Below are 15,088 nucleotides of genomic sequence, written 5' to 3' on the forward strand. Positions count from 1 at the left end.
CAGTAGAGACAAACAGGTGACATACTGTCCATCAGAAAAGTTACAGAGTGCCCCTTTAATCTAGATTTAGATTTTTTGCTAAACAATACTATTATTATCAAATAACTCTCTTTCTCTCTTGAGTCTACACCTTAAAATGGCGTATTGATTCAAAATATTTCCTTTTAATTGCTAAAAACATCTTGAAAATATCCATTCATTCTGAGAGAGGATCAATTTACCTTTTTTAAGTGCAAAAAGCATTCAGAACAGTTTCTTCATCATATATTTATTTTCAATATAAATATAAAGGTCCAAAGGGGCTTAAGCTGCCTCAAAATACAATATAATAATAAAATAGATATAATAAATTAATCTTTGTATCTTTAGTTGGTGGTGGATGCTTTGAGCGGTTCATTCCTCATGTATTAAACATATCCCGTCTCGTGTTGGTGGTCTGGTATCTCTCTGATCCTCCAGGACTGCGGGTGGGCTTTGGGTGGGTTCTTGGGGGCAGGTCCCTGGATGAAACCCCCTATTTAGGCCATGACAGCTCCTGAAACATCACACAGACAGGACAAGGTTTGTTTACATTCAAGGTTGCACTAAAGTGAATGTCTAGTCTCTAGTTTTGACAGAAAACAAAACACTAGACTTTTTTTTTTTTTTGCTTATGTCTATAGTGCAATACAATGCTGTGTTAGGGCTGCTTACTTTATTCCTTGCTTCCTTATTTGCATAGTGCGTCCTTCCTTACTTCCTTCCTTACTTACTTCCTTCCTTACTTCATTACTTTCTTGCTTGTTTCTTTACTTTATTGCTTCCTTGCTTCCTTCCTTGCTTCCTTTCTCACCTCCTTACTTGCTTGATTGCTTGGTTCACTGCTTCCTTCCTTGCTTCCTTCCTCACCTCCTTACTTGCTTGATTGCTTGGTTCACTGCTTCCTTCCTTGCTTCCTTCCTTGCATGCTTACTTCCTTGCTTAAAACCATACTTGCTTCCTTGCTTGCTTCTTTACTTCCTTGCTTATTTGCTCCCCTGCATACTTATGTACTTGCTTACTCACTTACTTGCGAATTTGCATATTTGCATACTTGCTTACTTTCTTACTTACGTGTTTACTTCCTATATCCTTACTTATTTACTTATTTGCTTACATGCTTCCTTCTTTCCTTCCTTTCTTGCTCCCTTGTATTCTTCATTCTTTTTGCTTCACTGAAAAACTTTGCATCCAAAATTTGGAATGTGTTAAAAACCTACTTTCACAATTTTAAAATCAAAAACCCATATTTACACAATCACCTTTCAGTCCATATAAATGCACTCTCTCTCCACCATCAACTGCTATTTTGGCCACAACTTTCCTATCACCACCACAGCAGCAGAATCACCAGCCTACCAGCCTCCTCAGCCTCCTGTCCATCTCCTCTTCACCAATACCACTGTAAGTCTCCTAAATCAAACTCTGTACAAAATGTGTCATATTCTCTGTAATTTGTATTCAAATTGACAAAAACTGTGAACCAATCACTGTAGTAATGAATAGATGTGACTAATGTTATTCTCAGGTACGTCCTTGTGAGTTAGGCTTTGAAAACTAAAGCCTATTTGAATTTATAATTGATTCATCTTTCGTTATAAACAACCTCATTCGTGTGTATGTGTGTGTATGTGTGTAGATCTCAAGTATAAGGACACACAGGTGATTCTGTAAATATTTCAACGGCATTCGAGTTATGGGTTCAGTAAGGTTTTACTACATACATTTTTATGTACTGGCATTGAAAAGTACAGGTGAGTCAAGTGTAGCAGGTTTACTGACAAAACTAAAATGAAAGGAATAGATTAAAAGGGCTGTATGTAAGATTTTCATTTTAATTTTCACAAACATGACCTATGACTGATACAAGGTAAACATGTTCAAATCAAATATAGCTTTTAATGATAACAAATGCTGGTCTATTCTTAATTTCAAAAACATTGGACAAGATGGTTACATTGTGGATAAATGTGTTTGTTGGGGACGGTTCAAGGTGATTATCCAATGAGAAAGCAGAATGAGCGTCACATAAGTCTAATCCAGGTGCAGGTTGAGTGTAATAGCTTTTTTTAAAGACTACATGCTGTCCCTTTAATTAATTTTTTTTTAATGTGAGTACAATGCTCTTTGCTGCATCAAAAATGTATTGAATAATAATAACAACAATAATAATAATAATAATAATAATAATTATTATTATTATTATTATTATTATTATTATTATTATTATTATTATTATTATTATTATTATTATTATTATTATTATTATTATTATTATTATTATTATTATTATTAAATTTATTTTTTATGGTTGAAATGTTTTTATCCACCTCACTCACCCAAAACCATATTTTCTCATTTGGAAAAGAGTGAGTCAGCTGATGTAGTCCTGAACATTTAGAAACTTTTACAATAACAAATCCTTCACCTTTGCCTCATTGCTGTTTCTGAATAAAATAATAATAATAATTTTAATATTATATATAATAATAATGTTAATATTTTATATATATATATAATATATAATATATATATAATATATATATATATATATATATATATATATATATATATATATATATATATATATATATATATATATATATATATATATATATATATATATATATATATATATATATATATATATATATAAAATTATATTATAAAATTTACGCTTAGCAGCTGGACAGCCCTGACCCAGCAACTCTGTCTCGAACACAACCTCCGGGCTGTTTCCAATGGCAAATGCATTACAGCAGCAGAAGCATTGTATCCCTCTCTTTTTTTCTCGCTTTCTCCCTCCGTCTCTCCCCTCTCTCCCCTCTCTCCCCTCTCTCCCCCTCTTTTACCCCCTCTCTTCATTCTCCCTTTCTCTCTCTCCCTCTCTCTCTCTTCACTGGCACTTTTTCAGGCACTTTTATGATCAAAACCAGATTGTGCTTGCCCAGCGTGGAGACTAGGGAAAAATAGTCTGCAGTGACGCATTTTCTACACAAGAGGGGGGTACATAAACTTTGTGGGACTTTGCAGCAGACTGGGAACTTTGAACTATCCTTGGTCATAACTATAGACTATCAACTTCCAGCAACATTTTGGGATCTTAGTTTCAAATGATGTAGCTAAGATGATATAGTATGGGCTACTAAAACAGTGTGTTACCAGTTAGATATTCAACATAGGTAAATAAGTAAAAATAGACCTTTATTATCTGTACAATTTATTAAATGACTCTATTCAATAAAAATCCACAAATTTGGCTGATATTACGTTATAGGCATCAATTATTGCAGTTTAAAAATGTGCATATCCCGTTAACGAGGAAGGCAGACATCCTAAAACCATAATCTTAATGTGGGTTGGACAAAAAGATAAAACCACAACATTGTTTTGATATTTGTGTAATCCCTCAGTCACTCTATCAAAAGAAGGCCAAGTTCTGTCAACTCAACAAGTTTTTAGGTTGAATATGTAATATGTTGTTTTCAACGTGCAAAATATGTTTTTATACATTTTTGGAGGATTTACTAGAGAGTTTTTCTTTCTCTTATGAAAAAAATGTTCTCATAGTATTAGATGTGTATTGTGCAGAAATTCCCTATATTCCCTGTTATGCCCCAACCCCCAGTAACCACATCTGGCAACCATCCTGGATGACCACTGCAATGGAATTACTGTATATTACCTCACAGTCTGATGTTTGCCATACAGCTAAAAAGGTCTGACAAATGTGTTTCACAATAAGTTCAGGTCAGATTTAACAGGTTGTTTTTTATATAATTTTGTATGTAATTGGCCAGTTTGTTTTATCATTTTTGCATTATTGATTCTATGGCTTTTAACAATCTGACTTGATTTTGGCTTTTAATATGTTCCTTGATTAATTACCCTTTCCATGGGCATATGAAATATTTGCACAGTTGCCATGGTAATTAACAATTCAAAACAAAATCTTGCCTCAAAATGGCACATATAAACAGGAGGTTGAAACCATATTATAATGGACCAACTCCCCCTGTTTTACTGCTCTAAAACACCCTCAAAAACATGTAGTCTTACAGTGAGCAGGCTTATCTCTCCACAGATCTGACATGTACGTTGGCCCCTGTAGTGTCTCTTGTTTGTTTCCATGAACTTTGATAATTTAATGCTATGGAACATTTAGGCATAGCAATAAACGGCTCCATGGAGACAAGCAAGTGAAAGAAGAACCAAAAATGTCACACAATACAATATTAAACTTGGAAAGTTTCTGGACTTTTTACAAAACTTCTGCTTTCTATTCTTTTACTTTCAGAATGAGCACTGAGTCATGTCTATCTGTTACAAAGGCTCAGTTCCTCATCAGCTTCGTACACAGATAACCCTTAATTCGACTCAGACACACTGTAAAAAACACATGGTTCCTTGTTTATTTCATGTGACCAAAGACTGTTTCCTCTTATCTATCTCCAGACTGAGCTCCACACAAGAGTAACTGTAAAATATCACTACAGATGATTGTTGGCAACTCTATTCCCTCTACTTTCTTTTTGCAGAGAGAACTCTCCACCGCAGCAAATCAATACTCAAGATGTCCTCTCAAATATCCTCGTCTCATTTACAACAAATTTCCCTCACTTAAAGAAGGGGTGCTATGGGAAGCTTTCTACCATGTTATAACAGTGTTCCCTCCTCAAAAACATTACCTGGCAAGCCAGAACTACACGCTTTGATAAAACATGTCTGAAGAGGTTTTATATGTCATTCATGCATGTGTGAGTAATCTTGCAGTGTCTCCCTGGCCCTATTTGAGCGCACAACCCTCCGTCACCCATGCTCCTACTCAGTAATTTTCCATAAATATACAAAAGCATAATACAAAACTATACGCTACAACTTCACAAACCTGATGTGATGTGCAGTAAGTTCATTAACGCAACTGTAATGTGATAATGCTTTGAAGAGGGAGTGACTTACCATTGACACAAACATTGCTGAAACTAATTTTACATTTTAACATGTTGTTTTTAACATTTTGAAACCAAAAAAAGGTAACACTGTGATCTAAATATATTATGTGTTAGCAGATAACGTCCTGTAGAAGTGTAATCCTAAATACAGTTTAAAATCGAGCAGGACAGGTCACAATTCTTCGGTGCAATTTGCAGTTTAAATGTCAGATTGCAGATTTGTTGATCTGGTTCATGGTTAATATCTCTGTAATTATTGGGTCTATCCACATAAAACAAAAGCTGGCACAGAGTTTGACATCTTCTCTGACAGTACAAATAAACAAAAGTTAAATTATTTTTCCGCAATAGCCTCAGAAAGCGGAGACATCATTCAACCCCAAAGACGTCATTGTTGTCAGTTGAAAGGATTTTAAGCAATAAGATAAATATGGAGTCAATCCCTAACAAATGATGAACATTTGTGGTTCATAAAACACAGCGACTCTCATACAGTTACACAGACCCCTGCCCTCCATCTGTAATATGACATAATCAAATCCAATCTATAAATTCTTCACTGATAATAAAGTAATAGTTTAAACCTTATATAACTTAACTAAATACAATAACTACAAACATATACTCTACTTATTGTTATGCTGTAGAAGAATGGCGCATGTTTTGTGTTGGCGTAACATAAGATTTATTGCCTGAGAGTTTTCCCAGAAGTCCTTGTGTTGTTTGTCACATGTTGATTGCATGATGTCCAGTCATGAGTAACACACTGTAGTGTCTGTGACAGTGTGGGCGCTGTGTTAAATAGAGGTGTCATTCTTCTCTTATTTTTAAAGTCCAAAGAAAATGACTAATAATGCTGCGATTTCACTGACTCAAGGCTGCGGTGAACTTAAAAAGACAGACTTCTTTAAAACATGTGGGCAGCAGACAACTGACTAATGTGGATATTTGAAGGATATTTGAGTGTTAATTGTGGGTGTAGCGGAGATAAAACTAGTAGCTCAAAAAATATCACTTCAACATATTTGGAATGAAAAACTGCTTACAAAAAAGGCCTGTACTCAGTTTTGAACCATTAGTGTGAAGTGTTTCAGAATTAAATGCCCACTCAGGCCTGTCTATTACACTGATGCTGAAACAACTGTCAGCGATAGGCACAGGTTGTTTCTAAATGGTTCTCACTCAGCAATAATTCTCATAGCACTGAACCTGTCTGTCCCTGGAGACTTGTTTCACACATTCCTCATTCAATAAAAAGCCTTTTAAAATGTATATGCAGTGTTACTCAAATATTTTCATAAATAGCCGCCTTTACAATGTATTTTATGGACTAATAAAAAAATCACAACACAGGCCGTAGCTATAGTAATAACTAGTGATGGGACTTTTGGCTCTTTTATGAGATCAAAATCTTTTGGATCTGTCCATATAAAAGAACTGTTCAAAAGACTGGCTCTTTTTATAATTATTTATAGACAGAAGCCAAAGTTAGAACTCAATTTAACAACAAACTGATCAAACAGAAATGACTAAGGCTAAGAATTGATTGCCTGGGATCCAGAATACACACTTCAATACTTTACGAAGATGTGAGTCTGGTCGCTGTTTTCAAATGGGTGTGATGGACAGGTGGATTAGCCAATCAGGAACACAAATTGCCTGTCCATATGGGAAAAAATAAAGGAAAACAAAAATCACAGGGGGCTGAAAAACATTGCAGATTTCTTCAGAATCAATTAGCGAAGCACTAAACTGCACTGTTAACCTGAAATGAGATCTGTTAATCTTAAACTGTTAATCTGAAATGAGATAAATTAGATTTTATTTGTAAATCATAGGTGACCAATGAGCTCTTTCATTTCCTATGTGTCACTGAAAAAAAAACTGATCTAATTGCACAATCACATTTGACCAAGCTTGAGACGCAAAGGAGGATCAGACTAATAGCACTACAGTAATAATAATAATAATAATTTATAAACTAACTGTTATTATGATGGAAAATCTGTTTCATAAAAGTTCTCACTCGTCTCGCCTGCTCTGCTTCTGTGTGATTCTTGTGTTGGAGTTAATCAGTGTAAAAACACACAAAAACTAGAAGAAAAAAAAAGAACGATTTTCAAAACTGAGATCTGATCACATCCCACATTAAGTTCACATCACAAGTGATAACAGCAATAGTAGGAATAAAGGTAGTAAAAGTAGGGGGAGTGTAGTAATAACTGCATAACTAAATTGGCATTGACTCACACAGTGGAAGTCGTAGTAGTAGCAGTCGTAGCAGTCACTGTTCAGAAAGGCTTAGTAATGGCTAGGATGTGGTAGAAGTAGCAGCAGCATTTCACTTGCAGGCTAGCACTTCAGTTCATATCATATAAATAAACCAAACAATTAAACATGTAAGTCCTTTAGTTTATCTTTGAGTAAATTCACAGTACTTTACGATTCATTTACAGTTCATTTTACAGTTGCAATTTGTGCATTTGCTTCTAATTAGCTTGATTTTTTATTTTTTTCTACACGTGTTGACTCCTTTCCTGTGAAGTTAGGAGCGGGAAATCATGTGACATCACTGGCAGCAGAAGCCCCGCCCACTCTCTTCAAACACATAAACACTGAGGAGGACTGCAGCTCATTTAGCCTCTGTGAAAACCACTCTGCCGCTAAAAACAGATCACGTCACAGCAGCAGCCACACAAAGAATGTAAATATTGAGGAGGAGAAAAAAAAAAACATTGTTATTTTAGTGACTGCAAACAAAATGGGAAAGTGGTGCTTTTGCTTTTTACACCAACAACAGAGACAACAGCCTTCTTTTTGGTAATGAAGGAAAGAGACAATACATATTCTATACCTGAAATTAACCAAGACATTTTGAATTGGATTTAAAGGCGCTGTCCTTGATTTTTACTGTATTAAAATAGTGAAAAACAGCACTAGTTAATTTTAAACAATTTGCAGTCGTCCAAAGTTATGCCCTACGTACCTTATGTATACTAAGCATCCTAAGTATTTACTGTGATGAGTGCTTTTCACAACTTTCAGAGGCCAGAGCAAAGTTTTACCGTGAAGGTAAAGCTAACACACAAAGCTAACAACTAACATGCTAACATGCACTTCCTGAATATCATACAATAAAACAGTTGTCCAGTCATCAGGAATAATTAGAACACTCTCAATGCATAAAGTAAATGAGGAATAAAATGAACTAGTTCTGTTTTTCGCATTTTTAAGACAGTAAAAATCAGGTTCAGAAATTTAAACCAAGATTAAAATTTAAATCAATGTCTATATTCAACCTAGACTAATCCAGGTCTAAACCAGAAATAAACCAGGACTAAATCCGGATTAAACCAGGCCAACAAAACTCAACCAAACTATTATAGGACTAAAACAGGATAACTATGTCTTATAAGCATCTAACGTAAACTACTGATGTAATATTGGAGAGAAGCAAAAATTATTGTTTTTCATCTAAAAGAATCAAATACACAACAAACAATGAATAAAATGGTTTTGACACGTTGCACCCAGCCAGCTACAAAGCTCTGTCTGTTTGAAGTCTGGCCTGGACTGCTTAGAAGTGCGTATCTAAAATTAGTTGTTTTATAATAAGGCTAGTATCAGGTGAATAGAGAAGCCTGTCACTAATGTTCTATGTAATTGGAGATTCGTGGCAAAGCAAAAGTAAGTCAACAATATGTAACATTTCTGTCAACCTCTATACACTGTTTGTTTACTTTGCTAACATAAAGTACTGAAGATATCTTTGTATATATTAAAACTTGGATAGGAATTTGCTTTTACCAATAACATGCTGGCATAACATTGCTCAACTCCCACGAAGTCTTTAAAGTTTGTCAAAGATAAATCCTTGGTAATCTTGAAGGTCCTAAACATTTTTCAACATTTTAGACAGGTTTTTTTTTTCTCATAAGTGAGTTACAGTGTGTTCATTGGCATTGGAAGTTAGAAGCTATTGTTTTTAGCTTCATTTAAACTACTTCAAGTTCACCATCAAAGGTCAAATCCTTGTTCATTCAGTATGCACAGAAATGATTTATTACTTATAATTTTATTAGGACAAGGCCAAAAAACTACTTGCACGAATAATACATAGGACATTTGTATGATAATTACTGTGGTGGTGACAGTAGCTCACTTGGTAGAGTGTTTGTCCACTGGCCCACAGGTTGGCGGTGCGACTTCAGTTCTCGTGGTTGAATACTGTCATTGTGCCCTTGAACAAGACACTTCCCACCTTACCCCCAGTGTCTGCGTTCACTGTTGTATGAATGTGTGGGTGTGAATGGGTGGAAAAGGTAAAGGTGGAAAGCACTATATAAAACGGTAACCATTTACTATTTACGATACTGCATCAGATTTGTCTATGGACTTTGAGGTAACGGTTCGAAAACTTCAATTTGCCGGTGCTTTTATTTTGTGTGAGATCCAAATTTTGACTTCCTTTGCCTTTTAAACCTAATCAGAGTGACCACATTTTGCAATCAAAGTCCCATTGTCATTACCTCATGGCTGAAGATGTATTTCCAGGTGTGCAACTCCCATTTAGAGGACCGTGCTTCCACTATTGTAAACTTCCCATTTTCCCTGAACACACCACGTGTTTCCAGGTTCTTGTAAACAAAAGTTATGTAAAAAGTCTATTGTACTCACCACAATTTGCTCTCCTGCCTGCTCCCACTCCACTGTAGCAGGGTGTCAAATTTCATCCAACTTCCCTCTTCTCTTCTCTCTCCATCTCTCTCCATCTCTCTCTGTCTTTCTATACCATGCTGGAGTTTTGCCGCCCTCTCCCCAGATTTGATGGGGGGCTCCGGGTAGGTTTGACGGGGGGCTGGTACTTTCCACATCGTCCATTCTGCGGATATGGCGGGGGTTTTTGCGTCCTGTTTTCTATAATGACTTTAGGGTCCAATGCTTGCGGGTGGGGCGATTCTTGTGCTAAAATGGTATGTCCCATGTGGTTACTATTATAAAACTGAGGCGGGTGACCATTTTTCAATCCATTTTGCTTCGAAAACGGGACTATTCGGTTCGTTTTGACCACTGACGCCATATGAATTGGTGATGGAGAGTTTGTGCGTAAGATTATGCGTTCTTCGTCTACATGTTGAGCCACTTGAGGCCTATGGTTGCCAATAGAAACCACTCTCGAGTCTTCAGAAAAGTCCAAGCTATTATGATTATTTTCACGCCCTTGCGTGATGCTGGGTGTCTCCTCATTTAGGTCGATATTGGCAGTCAGACGATCAATTTGTTCCACCACCTGAATAACAAAAGACAAGATCAATACGTATTCACCTTGTGGCGAAATGGGAAGTTTCAAAGTATCTGTCAAACTAGGCATTTTCACAATGTCATCAATTTACACTGCAGGCAAAGCTTATTAAGATGTTGCCAGATAATCACTCCCTTATTGAGTTGGCAGTATGTCTAACTGCGAATCAATGAAATAAGCACCCTTTAGTTAAGATTATTGAAGGAGGCAGGTGTCAGTTTCGTTCAACTCTAAAGTATTACACAGTCTGTGTTTAATGAAAAGTACAGATATTTTGGCTTAATGTTGGTTTAGATTTATGTTTGGTTCACAGTACATTTAGAGTACGCAAAAAACCTAGTATATTTGTCATAAAAGAGGCTCATCTTGGTCAGTCACCGTGCTACCTTGTGCAGGACCTGAGGCTGGACTAAGCCTGAAAAACAGGCAATAAGCCTGACTTTCTTGTGTAACTTTTCATAAACAACCCACTGGTTTGATATATTTGTTGGTATATTTGTAGTACTAGTAGTAGCACTACTACAACAGCAGTAGCAGTAGTTGTAACAGTTGTTGTTGTTGTTGTTGCTTGTCTTCCTTTTCTTTTTAGCCAAATCCACTGTGTAAACACTATTGACATCTCTGCCTTGGTTAAAAAATAGGGGAGGATCACAACATAATTTGGCCCCATTGTTAAGTCCAGGCTTTTAAAACGTGAGTCCAGATCTTTGCCAGAATCCTGCGTTCCCTGTGAAAGGTCAGAGCAAATTGTTCCCAACTCGAGATGATGACAAACAATGCAGTCAGCAGCAGCCTTCTCACACATACAAACTAAAGCCAAGCTAAAACTACACAATGTAGAAGAATGAATAATAATAACATCCAGCCTGCTCCAGTAATACTTTTAAATGTCACAATAACCCAATGAAAAGGCTGCCACATCTGCACCTGCCCTGACTTTCATGTTAAACACTGGTTGGTCTTATAAGATACACAGCAGATGCACAAAATCATAGACCAGGTAATTACTGAGAAGACAAAGGCTATTGTTTGGGAATAGAGCTCGCTGAGTGACAAAATACTGCTATTACTTCTACTACTACTACTACTACCACTACTCCAACACAAACTAGAAAAACAACTATTATATTGCTTCTATTTACAATACCATTAATTGTAATTGGTTGATTTTTAAATTTTGAATCCCTAAATTTGGAAAGGTGTTAAGCAGCATCAATAATGTCCTTTAATGTAAATTAAAATGGAACAACTTTTGTGGAGAGTATGTCATCTGATTATCTCCATTAAGTTATGTTTGTCAGGAATTTTCCACAGTGTGGCGTTAAACCTATCTGTCATGCATTCAGGTGTTTTGATTACATCCTCACTGTGAGCCAACTCGCTTTTCCACAGATCTAACCTGTAACTTTTCCTGGTATCACCTGCTTGTCTCCATAGAGACATAAGTTTAATAAGTTTAATACTCTACTGTGGGATGTTCCACACAAAGCAATAACATCTCCATGGAGACAAGCTGGGGGCAGACCCTCCATCACAAACAGAGAATTTTGAAATAGACAAACAGACTGAATATGTAAGATTAACCAAATATGTGTGAAGGAAACAAAACACAACTCCAGATGTTTTTTTTTTTTTATAAGGGTACCACATTATAACATGGTCAGGAGCTCAGAAAAGTCTGTATAAATTAATATGGGACCTTTAACCAATTTACACCTCAATTTACTTAAGAACTGAGCTCTGTTGAATGAGGTGATGAAATGTATTTACCCAGTGTGTTTTTGTTAAATCCTTTTTGCGTCATTGAGTCATATTTACAGGAAATGGTAGCTGTAGCTGGTATGTTGTTGTCTGGAGCGAAGGTGGGACTGGCTCCAGGACAGATTAAAAATGTCCCGTAAAATATAAAGTGCTGGTCTGTGTTTACTGAATAAGGAGTGAACTGAGGCGGAGGTGTTGTAAATGGGGAAAAGAAGTCTTCAGGAAAAGTAATAAGAGTGTTCATTTAAGACTTTATTTATAGCACAAAGTAGTAGAGTCTGCTTCTGCTGATCACGTGTTACTATAAAACTACGTAATGTTTTTAGAAATGTCCCCACCCCCCTATCCAAAACAACATGACTCAAGGCTAGACTAAATGTGTCTGTGTTTGGAAAAGTACTTGTCAATATATCTTTGTATTTTTGGTATTGAAGGTAAAGAGAGACCCAGTAAGTTCAAATTGTGCATACATTCTTTGAGTCAAGACTTAGAGTAGTAGAAGTACTTCGATATCATTTTGGTATTAATTTAAAGTTCCACCAACTTCACAGTCCTAGTTTTGTTAGATCTGGTCCAATTCTATATGTTCATTTTGTGTCCATATCTAGTTACTGTATTTAATAGCTTTCTGTAACAGCAGGCTCATACTTTTTTTTCCTAGAGGTGATATCTGGCTGCTTGGAAATATTTCAAGATTACTCAATAACAACAAACACTGAGCATTTCATTATCTCAGCTGCAACATTGCTGAAGGCAGTGACAACAAATCCTATCTACTAAAAAATTCAAAACTTTGAGTCTGTATTACAACTAAAGCTGATATAAAATATGGATAGCTGTAGTTAGCAGCAGTAGTCATACCTCTCTCATCTCCACATGGACTTGCTTGAGCCCCCCTAGGACATCCTCCAGGTTGGTCACCACTTGTCTGATTTGCTCCCTCACGGTGTCTTTTTTCCTCTGCTCCCCTGGCTCTGGACTCTGCTCCCTCTTCACCATCATACCATTCAACTTCAAACTTTGCGTCCCTTCTGTAGAACTTAAACATGGCCCATTTCGCCTCCTGGTTGGGTTGAAGTGTTTTGGTGGGACCTCTGTAGTGAAAAACCCTTTGTAAAATCCCCCATGTCCGTTACACCCTTGCTCTGATCTTTCCGGCTGCATCCTGTCCCAATCTTGACGTGCATCTCTTTCCTCCACTCCCTCCAACCCGAAGGTCCCTATCCTGCAATGCCCGTTTGGTGTGTAACCCATTTGTGGACTGTATTGTGGTTCAAAACTACTCCTATCTGAAATGTAGTCTTCATCTTCTATTGACGCATACCGAACCGTCTTGCATGGCCTGTACCCCTGGCCTTTCACCTGTAAGTGGGGTAACTGATGAGGTACGCCAAAGCCGAACGCCCTTGTATTATTATGCATGCATCCGCACTGTTCCCTTAAAGGAGGACAGTGTCTTATGTTGCAGTTACAATGAGCTGGAGGAATTTCATAGGAGCATACTGGACTAGTGCGGTTGCATGGGATAGTCCCGACAAAAACAGGCCTCCTTTGCGGACTTCTATGGCAACTTCTCTCCAGTCTACTGCTCCCCAGAGAAGTCCTGGTTGGATCCTTAGCCCAAAGTTCTGGCCCGTTCCGCCTGGTCCGATCCAAAACTGGGTGGTCTGCTTGTCTGGATGTCTGCACTCCCCCTCCTCCTCCTCCTCCACCACCTCCTCCTCCTCCATGATTGTGTCCCAAGTATTCGAAGTGGACGCACCTCTGGCATGCGCAGGGGGGAGGAAGACCATTCTGTACAAACCTATAGTGTCCAGTTACTTCGGCTGTGTACATATCCAAAGCTTATAGGCTCCTTTGTTGAAGAATCTCCAGTTTGGCCAATGTCGCTGCTCCCTCTGCCATCCAGTCCTTCTGTTTTCTTCATCTGTATCAAAAACTTTTCTCAACCTCTCTCTCTCTTTCACTCCCTCCCTTCCTCAAGTCAGTTCCTCTCTTCTACTTCCTCCATTTTGTCTTCCTTCAAACTTTCTTTCTTTCTCTTCTCTTTCTCTCCTTCTCTGGGCCCCCCTCTCTCTTATTCTCTCCTTTGCTGCTGCAGCTTAAACTCCTATGCGTCCGTCTGTGCGCTTTCCTGTTTGCTACCCCCTTCCCTCCTCTCTCTCTGTCTCTCTCGCTCTCTCCCTCCCTCTCTCCCTATATCCTCTGCTATTTTCTCTCCTACATTCTTTCTACCTGATCTTCTCTTCCCTCTCTTCTTCCGGCAGCTCCTCCTATGTACGCCATCGTCTGTACTTGTCGACAAATCTAGCTCACTTGTCTTCTGCTGCTTGCTCTGCTTACTGACTGCTTCGACAGGCTAAAATCGCTGCAATTGGGATTCTTTAGCCAGACACTGAGAGCAGAGTGACTGGAGTTTCAAAAAGGGGAGGGGATTTTTTGCAATTCGGGAGGTGGGGTCTACATACACTTTGAAGACTGAGCCAGTATCTTTTTCGTAATCTTTTAGCTTTAAACGTCTCATCCAATTGTGTCCTTTTTGACATTGTCCTTTGCCGTATAGTTTGTCATTGCTTTTACGGCTTTGTCTCGCTTGATTTCAGCTGAGCAGTTAAGCACAAACTTCCTGGAGACAGCATAATAGCTTGTCTAAGTATAGCAGGCACCTTCCAGTTCTCCTCTCAATGCTTTCAACATGTCTTTTTAATTATAAATCAACTTCAAAGCAACGCTGTTAATCTTACCAATGAACGAGAGGTCTGAAAGGAAGGAAGGATGAACAGGGAAGACAAAATAGAGAAATGTAAGAAAACACGCAAGAGGATGTAAGTCTTTGTCCATTCAAGAGTTTGTTTTGAAAGAAAATAAGTCCAGCTTTGAAAACAATGGACTGTAAAAAAAAAAAAAAAAAGTCATGCTGGGAACAACATGAGAGGAGGGGAGAGCGGAGATGAACCAGCGGGAGGAGCCAAGCTGATGTCCTGAAACCTGGGAATAAGATAAGATTAGGATTCAAGCGGATGTGTTTGATTTTAATATCGGTTAACATAAATGG

General features: G+C 37.6%; 1 protein-coding gene across 1 annotated transcript; it reads right to left on the bottom strand.

Moving 5' to 3' along the window:
• Positions 1–252: 252 nt before the first annotated feature.
• Positions 253–14,421, bottom strand: LOC117385758 (uncharacterized). Its single transcript, XM_033983081.2, has 3 exons — positions 12,895–14,421; positions 9,648–10,260; positions 253–535 (listed from the first exon to the last, which is right to left on the bottom strand). The coding sequence occupies exons 1-2, from the start codon at positions 13,867–13,869 to the stop codon at positions 9,757–9,759; spliced, it is 1,479 nt and encodes a 492-aa protein (XP_033838972.1). The 5' UTR covers positions 13,870–14,421; the 3' UTR covers positions 253–535; positions 9,648–9,756.
• Between the last annotated feature and the right edge of the window lie 667 nt (positions 14,422–15,088).

The sequence above is a fragment of the Periophthalmus magnuspinnatus genome, chromosome 17 (genome assembly GCF_009829125.3).
Source record: "Periophthalmus magnuspinnatus isolate fPerMag1 chromosome 17, fPerMag1.2.pri, whole genome shotgun sequence".
In the NCBI taxonomy this organism is placed as follows: Eukaryota; Metazoa; Chordata; class Actinopteri; order Gobiiformes; family Gobiidae; genus Periophthalmus; species Periophthalmus magnuspinnatus.

Excerpts from the sequence above, each read along its gene's own strand:
- LOC117385758 (XM_033983081.2), bottom strand. The coding sequence starts at position 13,869 with ATGTACACAGCCGAAGTAACTGGACACTATAGGTTTGTACAGAATGGT. Across the intron at positions 10,261-12,894 it reads TCCATGTGGAGATGAGAGAG|GTGGTGGAACAAATTGATCG; the intron begins GTATGACTACTG and ends TTTGTTATTCAG.